Source organism: Chiloscyllium plagiosum, unplaced genomic scaffold, assembly GCF_037043375.1.
Source record: "Chiloscyllium plagiosum isolate Xiang-an unplaced genomic scaffold, Cpla_swu_hap1 HiC_scaffold_2, whole genome shotgun sequence".
Classification (NCBI taxonomy): domain Eukaryota; kingdom Metazoa; phylum Chordata; class Chondrichthyes; order Orectolobiformes; family Hemiscylliidae; genus Chiloscyllium; species Chiloscyllium plagiosum.
This window is the reverse complement of record NW_028270140.1, coordinates 46,667,156-46,683,064: the sequence shown is the minus strand read 5'-3', so window position 1 is coordinate 46,683,064 and position 15,909 is coordinate 46,667,156. Positions and strand designations below refer to the sequence as shown.

The 15,909-nt window shown below is 46.4% G+C and overlaps 1 protein-coding gene across 3 annotated transcripts in view; it reads right to left on the bottom strand.

Moving 5' to 3' along the window:
• Window positions 1-15,909, bottom strand: part of LOC148151888 (microtubule-actin cross-linking factor 1, isoforms 6/7-like) — a 58,944-nt gene that overhangs the window by 15,119 nt on the left and 27,916 nt on the right. For all 3 annotated transcript variants that reach the window (XM_087993261.1, XM_087993264.1, XM_087993259.1), the window contains exons 3-6: window positions 15,541-15,707; window positions 12,987-13,149; window positions 11,272-11,426; window positions 10,877-10,951 (exon numbers count right to left, since the gene is read on the bottom strand). In XM_087993261.1, the coding sequence (XP_087849387.1) occupies window positions 10,877-10,951; window positions 11,272-11,426; window positions 12,987-13,149; window positions 15,541-15,707 (560 nt within the window). The remainder of the gene's footprint in view (window positions 1-10,876; window positions 10,952-11,271; window positions 11,427-12,986; window positions 13,150-15,540; window positions 15,708-15,909) is intronic.

The window sequence follows — 15,909 nt, the reverse complement described above, 5'->3', positions numbered from 1 at the left end:
AAATACTCATTTAGGGTCTCACTCACATCCTCTGCTGCCAAGCACAATTTCCCTCCTTTATCCTTGAGTGATCCTACCTTCTCCCTCATTATCTCGTGGTGGGAGAACACTTTGGGGACAGAGACCACAACTGCCTCACATTTACCAAAGCCTTGGAGAGTGAAAGCAGTTACCGAGGGAAGATGTTTAATTGGGGAAAGGAAATTATGACGCTATCAGACAGGAGTTGGGAAGTACAGACTGGGAGCAATTGTTCCACAGAAAGGGCACACTAGACATGTGGAGACTATTTAAGGAGCAGTTGTTGCGAGTGATGCAAGAATTTGTTCCTCTGTGACAGGTAAGAAGGGGTAAGATTAAGGAACTTTGGATGTCGAGAACAGAGGAGCTTCTCGTCAAAAAGAAAAAGGCAGTTTATGTAAGGTGGAGGAAGCAAGGATCGAGCACAGCTTTAAAGGATTACAGGCTTGCTAGGAAGGAGCTCAGAAATAGACTGAGGAGAGCCAGGAGGGGGCACGAAAAAGGCTTGGCAGGAAGGATTAGGGAGAATCCTGCAGAGTGTGAAAATAGATACGTCCTCTGGGCCCGATGGGATTTATCCTAGGATCCTCTGGGAACCATGAGGCATGGCACTCATCCACAGATTCAATCAATAAGCACATCGACCTGGACCCAATATACCGACCACTGCAACGGACAGCTGGAACTGACAACCGGAAGCGGCAGATTCAAACCACTACAAATGCCGGAGGAAAGATCACAAAAGCGCTTCACAGGAGGCTCCCAAACACTGAGGATGTCACTGAGACAGGGGACGAAACATCTGCCACACAAATTCCCAGCTTGGCGAACAGAACCACAACAACGAGCACCCGAGCTACAAATCTTCTCACAAACTTTGAATCCTCTGGGAAGCCAGATAAGAGATTGCTGAGCCTTTGGCTTTGATCTTTAGATCATCACTGTCAACAGGAATAGTGCCAGAAGATTGGAGAATAGCAAATGTGATTCCCCTGTTTAAAAAGGAGAGTAGAGACAACCCTGGTAATTATAGACCAGTGAGCCTTACTTCAGTTATTGGTAAAGTGTTGGAAAAGTTTATAAGAGATAGGATTTATAATCATCTAGAAAAGAATAATTTGATTCGGGATAGTCAGCACGGTTTTGTGAAGGGTAGGTCATGCCTAACAAACCTTATTGAGTTCTTTGAGAAGGTGACCAAACAGGTAGATGAGAGTAAACCGGTTGATGTGGTGTATATGGATTTCAGCAAGGCGTTCGATAAGGTTCCCCACAGTAGGCTATTGTACAAAATGCGGAGGAATGGGATTGTGGGAGATATAGCAATTTGGATAAGTAATTGGCTTGCTGAAAGAAGACAGAGGATGGTGGTTGATGGGAAATGTTCATCCTGGAGTCCAGTTACTAGTGGTGTACCGCAGGGGTCGGTGTTGGGTCCACTGCTGTTCGTCATTTTTACAAACGACCTGGATGAGGGCGTGGAAGGGTGGGTTAGTAAATTTGCAGACGACACTAAGGTCAGTGGAGTTGTGGATAGTGACGAAGGCTGTAGTAGGTTACAGAGAGACATAGATAAGCTGCAGAGCTGGGCTGAGAGGCGGCAAATGGAGTTTAATGTGGACAAGTGTGAGGTGATACACTTTGGTCGGAGTAACCGGAATGCAAAGTACTGGGCTAATGGTAAGAGTCTTGGTCGTGTAGATGAGCAGAGATCTGTGTCCATGTACACAGATCACTGAAAGTTGCCACCCAGATTGACAGGGTTGTTAAGAAGGCATACTGACGTAATTTGCCCTCCCCTAGTTTTGTGCCTTCCCATAAGGTCCTGACTTATCCTTATTTGTAGCTGTCTTCAACCTTAAGAAGGTGTGATCACTGTTTCCAAAATGCCGTCCCATTGAGAGGTCAGTCACCTGGCCAGGCTCATTAACCAATACAAGGTGCCGAGGGACTGTCCACATACTGTTTCAAGAAACCCTCTTGGATACATTTAACAAATTTTTCCCCGACTAAGCCTCTTGCTCTAAGAGGGGGGGGTCCCAGTCAATATTACAGAAGTTAAAGTCACTCACTATGACAACCCTATTGTTATTGCATCTTTCCATAATCTGCTGATATATTTGTTCCTCAATGTCTTCGTGGCTGTTGGGGGGGGGGGGGGGGGGGGGTCTGTAGTGTAATGCTATCAGAGTGATTACAACCATCTTATTTTGAGCTGTATGCATACTGCCTCAGTGGATGAGCCCTGCCGTATGTCCTCTCTGAGTGCAGATATAACATTCTCCCTGATTAGTAATGCAACTCCTCCACCTCTTTTACCTTATAGATCAACAACATTAGCCAAAGTTGAACCACCTCTCACAAGGCAAGGTTCACAACTCCATCGACATGAACTGTCTCTGGTGCGATTCACACACAATGGCCTCACAAAACACTCGTGTTCTGTTACTTTTGGTGGGGTACATTTCTCTTTGTCCATTCAGACCCTGGAGTGAGTCTTCAATCCTGGGACTGCTGGAAGGATCAGCTCAATTCCACCAATTAATGCAAACTGACAGACTAACCTGACTAAGATCACAGACAAAACTGGGTGGGTGTTACCTGCTAGTTGTACCAAGCTTTAGTCGCTGCTATCTTGTGTAACAATGTTTGGACCTGCACTGTGCACCCAACACATTGCCTGCAAGCAAATACCCCACCAACTCCACAGCATCATCTCGGGACTGAACAAAGTGAACTTCCAAGGCAGTGCTTATGCAATCGGAATGAACTCCCTCAAGTTTAAAAAGGTAACGGTGATCTCGTCAAGGTGTTTGAGATGATTAAAGCGTTTAATAAGGTGGGGAGGTTAGGATGGCGATGGAGGAGGCCAAGGACCTGCATGTCCTTGGCGGAGTGGGAGGAGAAATTAAAGTATTCAGCCACGGGACGGTTGGGTTGGTTGGTGCGGGTGTCCCAGAGGTGTTCTCTGAAACGTTCTGCAAGTAGGCGGTCTGTCTCCCCAATGTAGAGGAGACCACATCGGGTGCAGCGGATGCAGTAAATGATGTGTGTGGAGGTGCAGGTGAATTTGTGACGGATATGGAAGGATCCCTTGGGGCCTTGGAGGGAAGTGAGGGGGGAGGTATGGGCGCATGTTTTGCATTTCTTGCAGACCTCATCACCAGGGATATATTTCCCTCCCCTCCCCTATCAGCGTTCCGGAAAGACCACTCCCTCCGTGACTCTCTCGTCAGGTCCACACCCCCCACCAACCCAACCTCCATTCCCGGCACCTTCCCCTGCAACTGCAAGAAATGCAAACTTTGCGCCCACACCTCCCCCCTTACATCCCTCCAAGGCCCCAAGGGATCCTTCCATATCCGTCACAAATTCACCTGCACCTCCACACACATCATTTACTGCATCCGCTGCACCCGATGTGGCCTCCTCTATATTGGGGAGACAGGCCGCCTACTTGCAGAACGTTTCAGAGAACACCTCTGGGACACCCGGACCAACCAACCCAACCGCCCTGTGGCTGAACACTTAAACTCCCCCTTCCACTCCGCCAAGGACATGCAGGTCCTTGGCCTCCTCCATCGCCAGACCATGGCAACACGACGGCTGGAGGAAGAGCGCCTCATCTTCCGCCTAGGAACCCTCCAACTACAAGGGATGAACTCAGATTTCTCCACCTTCCTCATTTCCCCTCCCCCCACCTTTTCTCAGTCCCAACCCTCGGACTTCTTGACCTGCGATCTTCTTCCCGACCTCTCTGCCCCCATCCCCTCTCTGGCCTATCACCCTCACCTTGACCTCCCTCCACCTATCGCATTTCCAACGCCCCTCCCCCAAGTCCCTCCTCCCTACCTTTTATCTTAGCCTGCTGGACACACTTTCCTCATTCCTGAAGAAGGGCTTATGCCCGAAACGTTGATTCTCCTGCTCCTTGGATGCTGTCTGACCTGCTGCGCTTTTCCAGCAACACATTTTTCATCTCTTTTGAACAACCAAGGGGACGTTTATAAAGTGCACAATCAGCAACGTGATGGACGGTGTCAGTAACAGAGCAATCAAGCAGCACCTGCTCAGCAATAACCTGCTCAGTGACCTGCCCAGTTTGGGTAACCCCAGGGCCACTCACCTCCTGACCTCATTACAGCCTTGGGTCAAACATGGACAGAAGAGCTGGATTCCATAGGGGCGGGGAGAGGGACAGCCCTTAACATCAAGGCTGAATTTGTCTGTGTGTGGTATCAAGGAGCCCTGGCAAAACTGGACTCAGTGGGTATCAGGGGACAAACTCTCCACGGGTTGGAGTCTACCTGACACATAGGAAGATGGTTGTGGTTCTGGGAGGTCAGTCATCTCAGCTCCAGGACACCTCTGCAGAAGTCCCTCAGCATGGTGTCCTAGGTCCAACCATCTTCAGCTGCTTCATCAATGACCTTCCCTTCATCATAAGGTCAGAAGTGGGGATGCTCGCTGATGATTGCACAATGTTCAGCATCATTCGCAACTCCTCAGATACTGAAACAGTCCATGTTCAAATTTTCATTCATTCATAGCGTCTGGGCATCACTGCCGAGAGCAGCATTTATTGCCTATTCTTTGTTGCCTTTAAAATGCAACAAAATTTGGACAATATCCAGTCTTGGGTTGATAAGTGACAAGTAGAATTTGCACCACATAACTGCCAGACAATGACCACCATCAATGAGAGACAATCTAACCACCACCACTTGACATTCAACGGTATTACCATCACCGAATCCCCTACTATCAACATCCTGGGTGTTACCATTGACTAGAAACTCAACTGGACTCACCTCATAAACACAGTGGCTACAACAGCAGGTCAGAGGCTGGGAATACTGCAGCGAGTAACTCACCACCTGACTCCCCAGAGCCTGTCCACCATTTACAAGGCATGTGTCAGGAGTGTGATGGAATATTCCCCACTTGCCTGGATGGGGGCTGCTCCAACAACACTCAAGAAGCTTGACACCATCCAGAACAAAGAATCCACTTACTTGGAACCACATCCACAAGAATCCATTCCCTCTAACTCCCTCAGTTGCAGCAGTGTGTACTATCTACAAGATGCACTGAAGAAATTCACCAAAGATCCTCAGACAGCACCTTCCAACCCCACGACCACTTCCAACTGGAAGGACTAGGGCAGCAGGTACATGGGAACACCACCCCCTGCAAGTGCCCCTCCAAGCCACCCACCTTCCTGATTTGGAAATATATTGCCATTCCTTCACTGTCGCTGAGTCAAAATCTTGGAATTCCTGCTCTCAGGGCATTGTGGGTCAATCCACAGCACGTGGACTGCAGTGGCTCAAAAAGGCACTCACCCCCACCTTCTCAAGGTCAACTAGGGATGGCCAGTCAGCAATGCCTGTGTCCTATGATCTTGATAAAGCAGCTGAAGATGATTGGGCCTCAGACACTACCCTGAGGAACTCCTGTAGAGGTGTCCTGGAGCTGAGATGACTGACCTCCAACAACCACGACCATCTTCCTATGTGTCAGGTAGACTCCAACCAGTGGAGCCTCCTCCACTGCCGCTCCCTCACCACCCGACGCCTGGAGGAAGAACGCCTCATCTTCTGCCTCGGAACACTTCAACCCCAGGGCATCAATGTGGACTTCACCAGTTTCCTCATTTCCATTCCCCCCACCTCACCTCAGTTCCAACCTTCCAGCTCAGCACCATCCCCATCACCTGTCCTACCTGCCAATCTCCCTTCCCACCCATCCGCTCCATCCTCATCTTCGACCTATCACCCCCATCCCCAACCCCATTCATCTATTATACACTTTGCTACCTTCTCCCCACCCCCACCCCCCTCCCATTTATCTCTCCACCCTGGAGGCTCCCTGTCTTCAGTCCTGATGAAGGACTTTTGCCCGAAACGTTGATTTTCCTGCTCCTTGGATGCAGCCTGACCTGCTGTGCTTTGCCAGCACCACTCTAATCTAGACTCTGGTTTCCAGCATCTGCAGTCCTCACTTTTGCCTTTTTCACTAGACCAATAGTCCAGAGACCCAGATAATGTTGGATTTTGAATCCTGCTATTAAAGATGATAGAATTTGCATTTAATAAAGAAAATATGGAATTAAGAATCTAAATGATGACCATGAAAACATTGCCAATTGTTACAAAAGCTCCATCTGGTTCACTAGTTTCCTTAGGAAAGGAAATCTGATGTCCTTACCCAGTCTGGCCAATATGTGACTCCAGACCACAGCAATGTGGTTGATTTTGAGCTACTCTCGATCATACTGTGATCACTCATCCCTAAAAGTTTTTTTACAAGTTTGTTAATGAGCTGTTTAAATAAGCATGACCTTCAGTTGGCTTCTCAACACACTTCTCTTAAACTGTGTATAAACCATTGCAGAAACGTGTGCTTTACTGCGTTAGTGCTCAGTCAATTTACTCTATCTATTTGCAGATTGAAGTTACCCAGGATAACTGTGTGGACTATGCTACATGCTTCTCCTGTCTCTAGGTTAATACCAGGCCCCACACTTCCACCACTGTTTAGTGGCCTAAAAATAACTCCAATCAATGTCCAATGCCCCTTGCTGCTGCTGAGTTCACCCAAACAGATTCCACACATTGTTCTTCTGATCTGAAACCCTCATCATTAATGAACTGATCCCCATCCCTAACCATAAGTGCAAATCCACCTCCTTTTCCTCCTTGTCTGTCCATTCTAAATGTCAGACCCTCTTAAATATTCAGTTCTCAGTCCTGTGTACAGGGACCAGCATTCTGGCAGGCAGGTTTTCTACTGCAGCACCGCTACATTTAAACTAAGTAGCGGGGAGGAGGGGACAAACTGGATGTTTAAAAAGGAAATTGAAGGGAAAGTTAGAACAAGAGAAGTCAAGAAAGACAACTGTATCAACGAGGCAGAAAACTCGGAAAGGGATCATGCTGTAAAGTTGAGTGAAATAGGAGTTGATGGGAAGGGTGAGGACAGTAACAAATTAAAAATACTATACATGAATGCACGAAGCATTAGAAATAAGATGGATGAGCTTGAGGCTCTTTTGGAAATTGGCAGATACGATACTGTGGAGATAACTGAGACGTGGCTTCAAGTGGACAGGGCCTGGGAAATGAATATTCAAGGCTACACGTGCTATCGTAAGGACAGACTGACGGGCAGAGGGGGTGGGGTGGCCTTGTTGGTAAGGGAGGATATTCAGTCCCTTGCGCGGGGGGACCTAGAGTCAGGAGATGTAGAGTCAGTGTGGATAGAGCTGCGAAATACTAAGGGTAAAAAGACCCTCTTGGGAGTTATCTACAGGTCTCCAAACAGTAGTCTGGATGTCGGATGCAAGTTGAATCAGGAGCTGAAATTGGCCTGTCGCAAAGATGTCACTACAGTTGTTATGGGGGATTTTAACATGCAGGTAGACTGGGAGAATCAGGATGGTATGGGGCCACAAGAAAGAGACTTTGTGGAGTGCCTCAGAGATGGATTCTTAGAGCAGCTGGTGCTGGAGCCGACCAGGGAGAAGGCAATTCTGGATCTGATATTGTGTAACGAACCGGATTTGATCAGGGACCTCGAAGTGAAGGAGCCATTGGGAAGTAGTGACCATAATACAATAAGCTTCAATCTGCAATTTGAGAGGGAGAGGGTACAGTTGGAAGTGACAGTATTTCTGTTGAATAAAGGGAACTATGGAGCTATGAGGGAGGAGCTGGCCAAAGTTCAATGGTGCAATACCTTAGCAGGGATGGCAGTGGAGGAACAATGGTGGATATTTCTGTGTATAATACAGAAGTTGCAGGATCAGTTCATTCCAAAAAGGAAGAAAGATCCCAGGAGGAGGCATGGGCGGCCGTGGCTGATGAGGGAAGTTAAGAAACATATAAAGTTAAAAGAGAAAAAGTATAACATAGCTAAGATAAGTGGGAAAACGGAGGACTGGGAAGCTTTTAAAGAGCAACAAAGGATTACTAAGAAGGAAATACGCAGAGGAAAAATGAGGTACGAAGGTAAACTGGCCAAAAATATAAAGGAGGATAGTAAAAGTTTTTTTAGGTATGTGAAAGGCAAAAAAATGGTTAGGACTAAAATTGGGGTCTTGAAGACAGAAACAGGGGAATATATTACGGGGAACAAAGAAATGGCAGAGGAATTAAATGGGTACTTCAGATCTGTGTTCACTGGGGAAGACACAAGCAATCTCCCTGAGGTAACAGTGGCTGAAGGACCTGAACTTAAGGGAATTTATATTTGCCAGGATTTGGTGTTGGAGAAGCTGTTAGGTCTGAAGGTTGATAAGTCTCCGGGGCCTGATGGTCTGCATCCCAGGGTACTGAAGGAGGTGGCTCGGGAAATCGTGGATGCGTTGGTGATTATTTTCCAGAGTTTGATAGATTCGGGGTCGGTTCCTGAGGATTGGAGGGTGGCTAATATTATACCACTTTTTAAGAAAGGTGGGAGAGAGAAAGCAGGAAATTATAGACCAGTTAGTCTGACCTCAGTGGTGGGAAAGATGCTGGAGTCTATTATAAAGGATGAAATTACGACACATCTGGATAGTAGTAACAGGATAGGACAGAGTCAGCATGGATTTATGAAGGGGAAATCATGCTTGACTAATCTTCTGGAATTTTTTGAGGATGTAACTCTGAAGATGGACGAGGGAGATCCAGTGGATGTAGTGTACCTGGACTTTCAGAAAGCTTTTGATAAAGTCCCACACAGGAGGTTAGTGAGTAAAATTACGGCGCATTTTTTGGGGGGCAAAGTACTAGATTGGATTGAAAATTGGTTGGCTGATAGGAAACAAAGGGTAGTGATAAACGGCTCCATTTCGGAATGGCAGGCAGTGACCAGTGGGGTACTGCAGGGATCCGTGCTGGGACCACAGCTTTTTACAATATATGTTAATGATATAGAAGATGGTATCAGCAATAACATTAGCAAATTTGCTGATGATACTAAGCTGGGTGGCAGGGTGAAATGTGATGAGGATGTTAGGAGATTACAGGGTGACCTGGACAAGTTAGGTGAGTGGGCAGATGCATGGCAGATGCAGTTTAATGTGGATAAATGTATGGTTATCCAATTTGGTGGCAAGAACAGGAAGGCAGACTACTACCTCAATGGAATGAATTTAGGTAAAGGGGCAGTACAGAGAGATCTGGGTGTTTTTGTACACCAGTCAATGAAGGCAAGCATACAGGTATAGCAGGTAGTGAAGAAGGCTAATAGCATGCTGGCCTTCATAACAAGAGGGATTGAGTATAGAAGCAAAGAGGTGCTTCTGCAGCTGTACAGGGCCCTGGTGAGACCACACCTGGAATACTGTGTGCAGTTCTGGTCTCCAAATTTGAGGAAAGACATTCTGGCTATTGAGGGAGTGCAGCATAGGTTCACGAGGTCAATTCCTGGAATGGCGGGATTACCTTACACTGAAAGACTGAAGCGACTGGGCTTGTATACCTTTGAGTTTAGAAGACTGAGAGGGGATCTGATTGAGACGTATAAGATTATGAAAGGATTGGACACTCTGGAGGCAGGAAACATGTTTCCGCTGATGGGTGAGTCCCGAACCAGAGGACACAGCTTAAAAATACAGGGTAGACCATTTAGGACAGAGATGAGGAGAAACTTCTTCACCCAGAGAGTGGTGGCTGTGTGGAATGCTCTGCCCCAGAGGGCAGTGGAGGCCCAGTCTCTGGATTCATTTAAGAAAGAGTTGGATAGAGCTCTCAAAGATAGTGGAATCAAGGGTTATGGAGATAAGGCAGGAACAGGATACTGATTAGGAATGATCAGCCATGATCATATTGAATGGTGGTGCAGGCTCGAAGAGCTGAATGGCCTACTCCTGCACCTACTGTCTATTGCCTATTGCTGCCCAGTTTCTGTGATGACAATTAGATCATGCCCAAATATCTCTATATGTGCCTTCTGTATGTCTACCTACACATGTACCAGTATCTGGTTGGCATTGGGACAGAGTATTGCTGACGAAGAGGCTGTCTATAACTGGATGTGGCTACGGACAGGTAAACTGTATGACCTTTTGGGGACACGGGGAGGAGAGAGTTCGAGGTGAGTTTGATCGGATACAGCAAGAAAATGTACTGGAACTACTTGAACTCATAGTGAAAATCCTCTGAGAAACTCAACTCAACTTGCACTTTAGAACATAGAACATAGAAGAATACAGCGCAGTACAGGCCCTTCGGCCCTCGATGTTGCGCCGACCCAAGCCCACCTAACCTACACTAGTCCTCTATCCTCCATATGCCTATCCAATGCCCGCTTAAATGCCCATAAAGAGGGAGAGTCCACCACTGCTACTAGCAGGGCATTCCATGAACTCACGACTCGCTGAGTAAAGAACCTACCCCTAACATCTGTCCTATACCTACCACCCCTTAATTTAAAGCTATGCCCCCTCGTAATAGCCAAATTAAATTAAATTTGCCAAAATTTAATGTAAGAATCAGCCCATAGTTTTACTTTCACCCTTTTTGCCCAATAAATTTGTTATTTTGGTGAAGTAGAGCCTCTTGTGAAGATTCTGTGCCTGACCACTATCATAAACAATAAGAAAAAATAAAACTTATAAATGAATGAACAATAAACCAGGAGTTGACCATTCATCCCCTCAACCCCTGCTGTTCCATTCAACATGATCATCACTGGTTTGATCATCACTGCAAATCCACATTCCCACCTACCCTCAATCTTCACTTGTGAAGAATCTCTTCACCTCTATTAATCCCATTCTCACTCTGGGACCTGATTTGTTGAGTATTACAATCAGCTCATAAACAATATAAAATGGTACACAGAGCCAGGAGAAAGCAGTACCTACCCGGTATCTGTTTGCACTGATCTGTTCCACCTGGAATCGCGGGGCACAGTTACATTCAGCAACCTGGCGGCAAACCTGCAAGACAGATGACTCAGCACTGAATAATGGAGCATACTGAGAGAGAGAGAGAGAGAGACAGGCTGTAGTCAGGGAAAGGCCTGGGATTGAAGTTCCGGGAGGACTCCAGGGCACAACCATCTGAGCTGGTGGGGATGGCTGTGAGTATGGTTGAGCTCTGGGAAGGGAATAAAGAAGGCTTTTATGTTCAGTGAGAGGCCTAAGGGAAAGGCCTATCCCAGAAAAGGCAGTAGAAAGGAATCTAAAGGACAGCCTAATAAAAGGCTTATTGCTGTTTCAAAGGTCGCAGATACTGAAAAGTGAACATTGTCTCTCACCTCATCTTCAATCCTGTCTTCATCCTCAGTTCTCCGATGGTGGTCTCTGCTCGGGTGTAGTGCATTAGCAAACTCGTAGTAATCAATGAATCCATCACCATTCAGGTCAAAAATGGCAGCAACTGCCTCCATCTCCACGGAGCTCGTGGGGAATTCTGGCCAAGTGCAGGGACAGATGTTTAGGATCATGCCATTTCTTTCCACAGAACCAGAGAACAGTTAAAGCCCAGGAGAAAGCCATTCAGTCCATCTTACGAACTCTTATCCTCCTGTGACCCTGCACATTGTTCCTTTTCAGCTCAGTCAGATTGTTCAAATTTCTCACAAGCATGGAGCCCCATTACAGTTTCTATCTGGGACCTGATGGGTGGGTGAGTGAATTTCAGAGAATTTACAATGGATCGCAGGGAAAAATATAATTCCTAAGGATTAAATGATAATATAAATGAATACTTAATAAGAATGAAAGTTCAAAACTGCCAAGCAGCAGAGCCAAGAATGAGGGGTGTCATAATAGTAATGTCACTTGTTATATATTTCTATATGGACTATGAGAAACTGGAATATAAAATGCAACTTCAGGAACATTTATCATGTGATGTCTTGGACATGAAAAGACTGAAAATCAAAGGAAGCTTTTAAAAAAAAAGATAAAATTGTATTTATGGCCTTAATGTCTTAACAAACAAAGTTTCGGAAGAAATTATAGGATCGATGCTGCCACTGCCAAGCAACAGGTTCTGGACTGTAATTTCTGTCTTGCCACAGACATGGAAGCTGTTGGGAGTTAAAAGAAAGCTGGTGTGAGAGAAATTCCTCTCACTTGCTCTGTCTCTCACTGTCTCAGTCTACTCTACTGCCAACTCAATCAAAGACCTGGGTCTAACTGCCCGGCTACCTGAACTGAGGATCTTCAGTGCCTGAGGATTCAATCAGACACTGACACTTTGGGAGTAATAGGGTGGCGCGGTGGCTCAGTGGTTAGCGCTGCTACCTCACAGTGCCAGGCACCCGGGTTCAATTCCCATCTCGGGCAACTGTCTGTGTGGAGTTTGCACATTCTCCCCGTGTCTGCGTGGGTTTCCTCCGGATGCTCCAGTTTCCTCCCACAGTCCAGAGATGTGCAGGTCAGGTGGATTGGTCATACTAAATTGCCCGTAGTGTTCAGGGATGTGTAGGTTAGGTTCATTAGTCAGGGGAAATGTAGAGTAATAGGTTAGAGGAATGGGACTGGGTGGGATTCTCTTCGGAGGGTTGGTGCGAACTTGTTGGGCCGAATGGCCTGTTTCCACATTTAGGGATTCAATAAAATTAACAACTCCCCTCAGCCACCCTACCCCATCCTGGTCAGAGTCACAACCACCACATGTAAAGGATTAAGAGTTAGAGGTCACAGCCTTAAAGTAATTTACAAAAGAAGCAAAATGATGAGGTAGAAAGCTTCGGAATATGCTGCTTGGAAATGTGGTGGTGGTGGCAGGATCAATTGAGGCATTCAAAAGGGACATTGGATAATTACTTGATTAGAATCAACGTACAAAATTATTTGGAAAATGCAGGAGATTGGCACATAATTAAATTGGTCAGAGAGCCAGTACAGACATCACAGACTGAATGGCCTCTTTCTGTATTGGAACAATTTTGATTTAATTCTGATTTAAACTTTTGAACTGATATTTCTGTGACACATAGAAATAGCCAGATTGTAAACTCACTGGAGTCAAGAACACTCTGTGTAAACTCCTGCTGACTGATTCGTCCATCTTGATCCTTGTCAATATATCGGAAAATGTCCAGCATTCGGAATTTCTTGCTGCTAATCCACTGCAAGTATTGCTTCCTCCATGTGTTAAAGCTGAAGGTCTCCAGAGCTTGGAGCTGAAATTTGCAACATAGATCAATGACTCCTTACTGATTTATTCATCTGTTTTCTTATTTCTTTTATACATAAAACAATTAAAATCAAACGAGAGTGGACCATTCAGCACCTTAAATCTGCTGTCAGCAGATATGGGTTAAACACACTCATGGTCAGAAGGTCAGAGTATTTCCTAACTATTGAGGGGTTGGAAAGTGTAAATGTGCTAAGAGTCATAGGTGTCCTTATTGGTAAGTCACTGAATGTGAGCGTGCAGGTGCAACAAGTTATGAGAAAGATGAATGAATGTTGGCTTTTATAGCAAGAGGCTTTCAGTACAGGAGGAATGGAGTATTGTTTCAATTGTACAGGAGCTTGCTTAGACCAGGCCTGGAATACTGTGAGCCAATTTGGTCTCCTTCTCTCAGGAAAGACGTTATTGCCTTAGAGAGGCTGCAGTGAACATTCACCGGATTACAAGACTGCTTGTTTGGAGGAGCCTTCCACAATGTCCTCCTTCAGTATAAAGAATAAATCAGAAACTTGGTTACTGAGCAGTGGCTGCCTATGGAGTGACCAACTCTTGGAAAATGCTATCTGAGGATCTGCACTGATCCTGTGGAGTGACTCTAGCAGCCCCTGAGTCCAAACCCTGAGCTAAAGCAGCTGGCTCATTCATGTAGTCCTCCCAGATATAAAATGTCCTCAAGTTCCCAGATACAAATATAGAAAATAGGAGCAGCAGGAGGTCATTTGGCCATTATGTCCTGCCTCTTTATGGGGAATGTGACACAATCCTTGTTCCAGTCTTACACTGGCTCCTTCCCACAACTCTTGGTTCTGTACATCAACAACTACTTTGGTGCTGCTTCATGCTCTTGCCTAGAATCTTGACACATTTATTCATTTTGCCTCCACTTTCCATTCCTCTATAACTTTTGCATTGTCAATTTCTGATACTTCCCTTCCTTTCCTTGACCTGTCAGCCTCCATTTCAGGGATTAAGCTGTCCACTGCAAAGCCACTGACTCCTAAAGCTATCTTCACTACAGCTCATCATATCCCACATCCTTCAAGAATTCCATTCCCTTTTCCCAGTTCTTTGGCAACGTTGTATCTGTTTGGATGTTACCACCTTCCAGAACAGTGCTACTGACATGCCTTCCTTCTCCGTGACCATGGTTTCCTGCCCACTATGGTTGACAGTTCCCTCGACTGCATCTGACCAATTACCTGTGCTTCCGCCCTTGCCCCTTCCCATCATGCACAGCAGCATGATCAGGTCCCCCTTGTCTTCTCTCTCCATCCCACCAGCCTCCACATTCAAAGAATCATTCTCCACCATTTCAGACAACTCCAGCAGAATGCCCCCACCAAACACATCTTCCCCTCAGACCCTCGGCTGCATTTCGGAGGGATCATTCCCTCTGGGACACCCTATTCCATTTATCAACCACCAACTCCAGCCCCTTTCCCATCGCACCTTCCCATGTAACCGCAGAAGGTGCAACTCCTGCCCTTTCCCCCCCCCCCCCCTGCTCACCACCCAAGGGCTGAAGCAGCCTTTCCGGATCAAGCAGCATTTCCCCAGACCCCCTCCGATCTTGTGGATTATATCCACTGCACCCAATGTGGCCGACTCTACATCAGAGAAAACAAACACAGACTGGGTGACCGCTTTGTAGACCACCTCCGGTCTGTGCACAAACATGACCCTGACCTTCCCTTAGCTGGTTATTTTAACACAGCGTCCTGCTCACATGACCACTGTCCTCAGTGTGCTGCAGTGTTCCAGTGAATCCCAGCACGAACTGGAGGAACAGTGTCTCATTTCAGGTTAGGCAGCTCACAGCTTTCGGGATTTAATATTGAGTTAAAACATTTCAGATTGTGAGCCCACTCCCACTCCTTCCCTTTCTTTTAGTTTTACTTATTACATTCTCTGTCACCACCTCACCCTGCAACTCCCACCCCAGTGGAAGTGGCTGCTGTTTCCAGTCTGGCAGTTAGACACACCATTGTTCTGTCTTTCTCATATTCCAATCACTTAATCTGAATTATTTACCCCCTTTCCCCACCCCGCAGCACTCCAACTGTACCTCCCCAAATATAGTATAAATATTGCTTCTCCACACTTCACCAGCTCTGATGAGGAGTCATCTAGACTCAGAACATTAGCTTGTTCTCTCTCCATGGATGCTATCAGACCCGTTGTGACCTACAGCACATTTTAGTTTCAGTCCAGGTTCCAACATCTGCAGTAATTTGCAGTTTAAAAAAAAAATATCCGGCTGTTTGGAACTTGGCCACAAATCAGCCAAAGTATTCCTCAAGTACTGAACAATTGTGAGGGATGGTGTGCCCCCTTGTGCTCTGTATTTGGACCTCGCTTCAAGGTAAACTGTACTCACCTCATAAAGTCTCTGGACTTTCTCTTGTAGTCGGGTCTGTCTGTCTAATGCTCGTGTCCATAACTGCTCCCACTTTCCCAGGAGATGGGCAACCAAAGGGCTCCTGGCATCTGAGGAGTCAGTGCTTTGAGGAAGGTGGGGTTGAGATGTCCAACAGTGACCCTCCCCTGGAACAAAACAGAACAGCACATCAAAAACACACCTTAACATGAGCAGGTTAAGTGTCATCGCCAACACCCCTCCAATGGAACAGAATCACAACGACCTCCTCACCTGAGTGAATATGAATGGGTGGGGGAACGGAAGGCAACAGCAGAGTGGTGCTGTCAACAGAGCATTCACTGAGAAACCCAGAGTAATGGTGTTGTT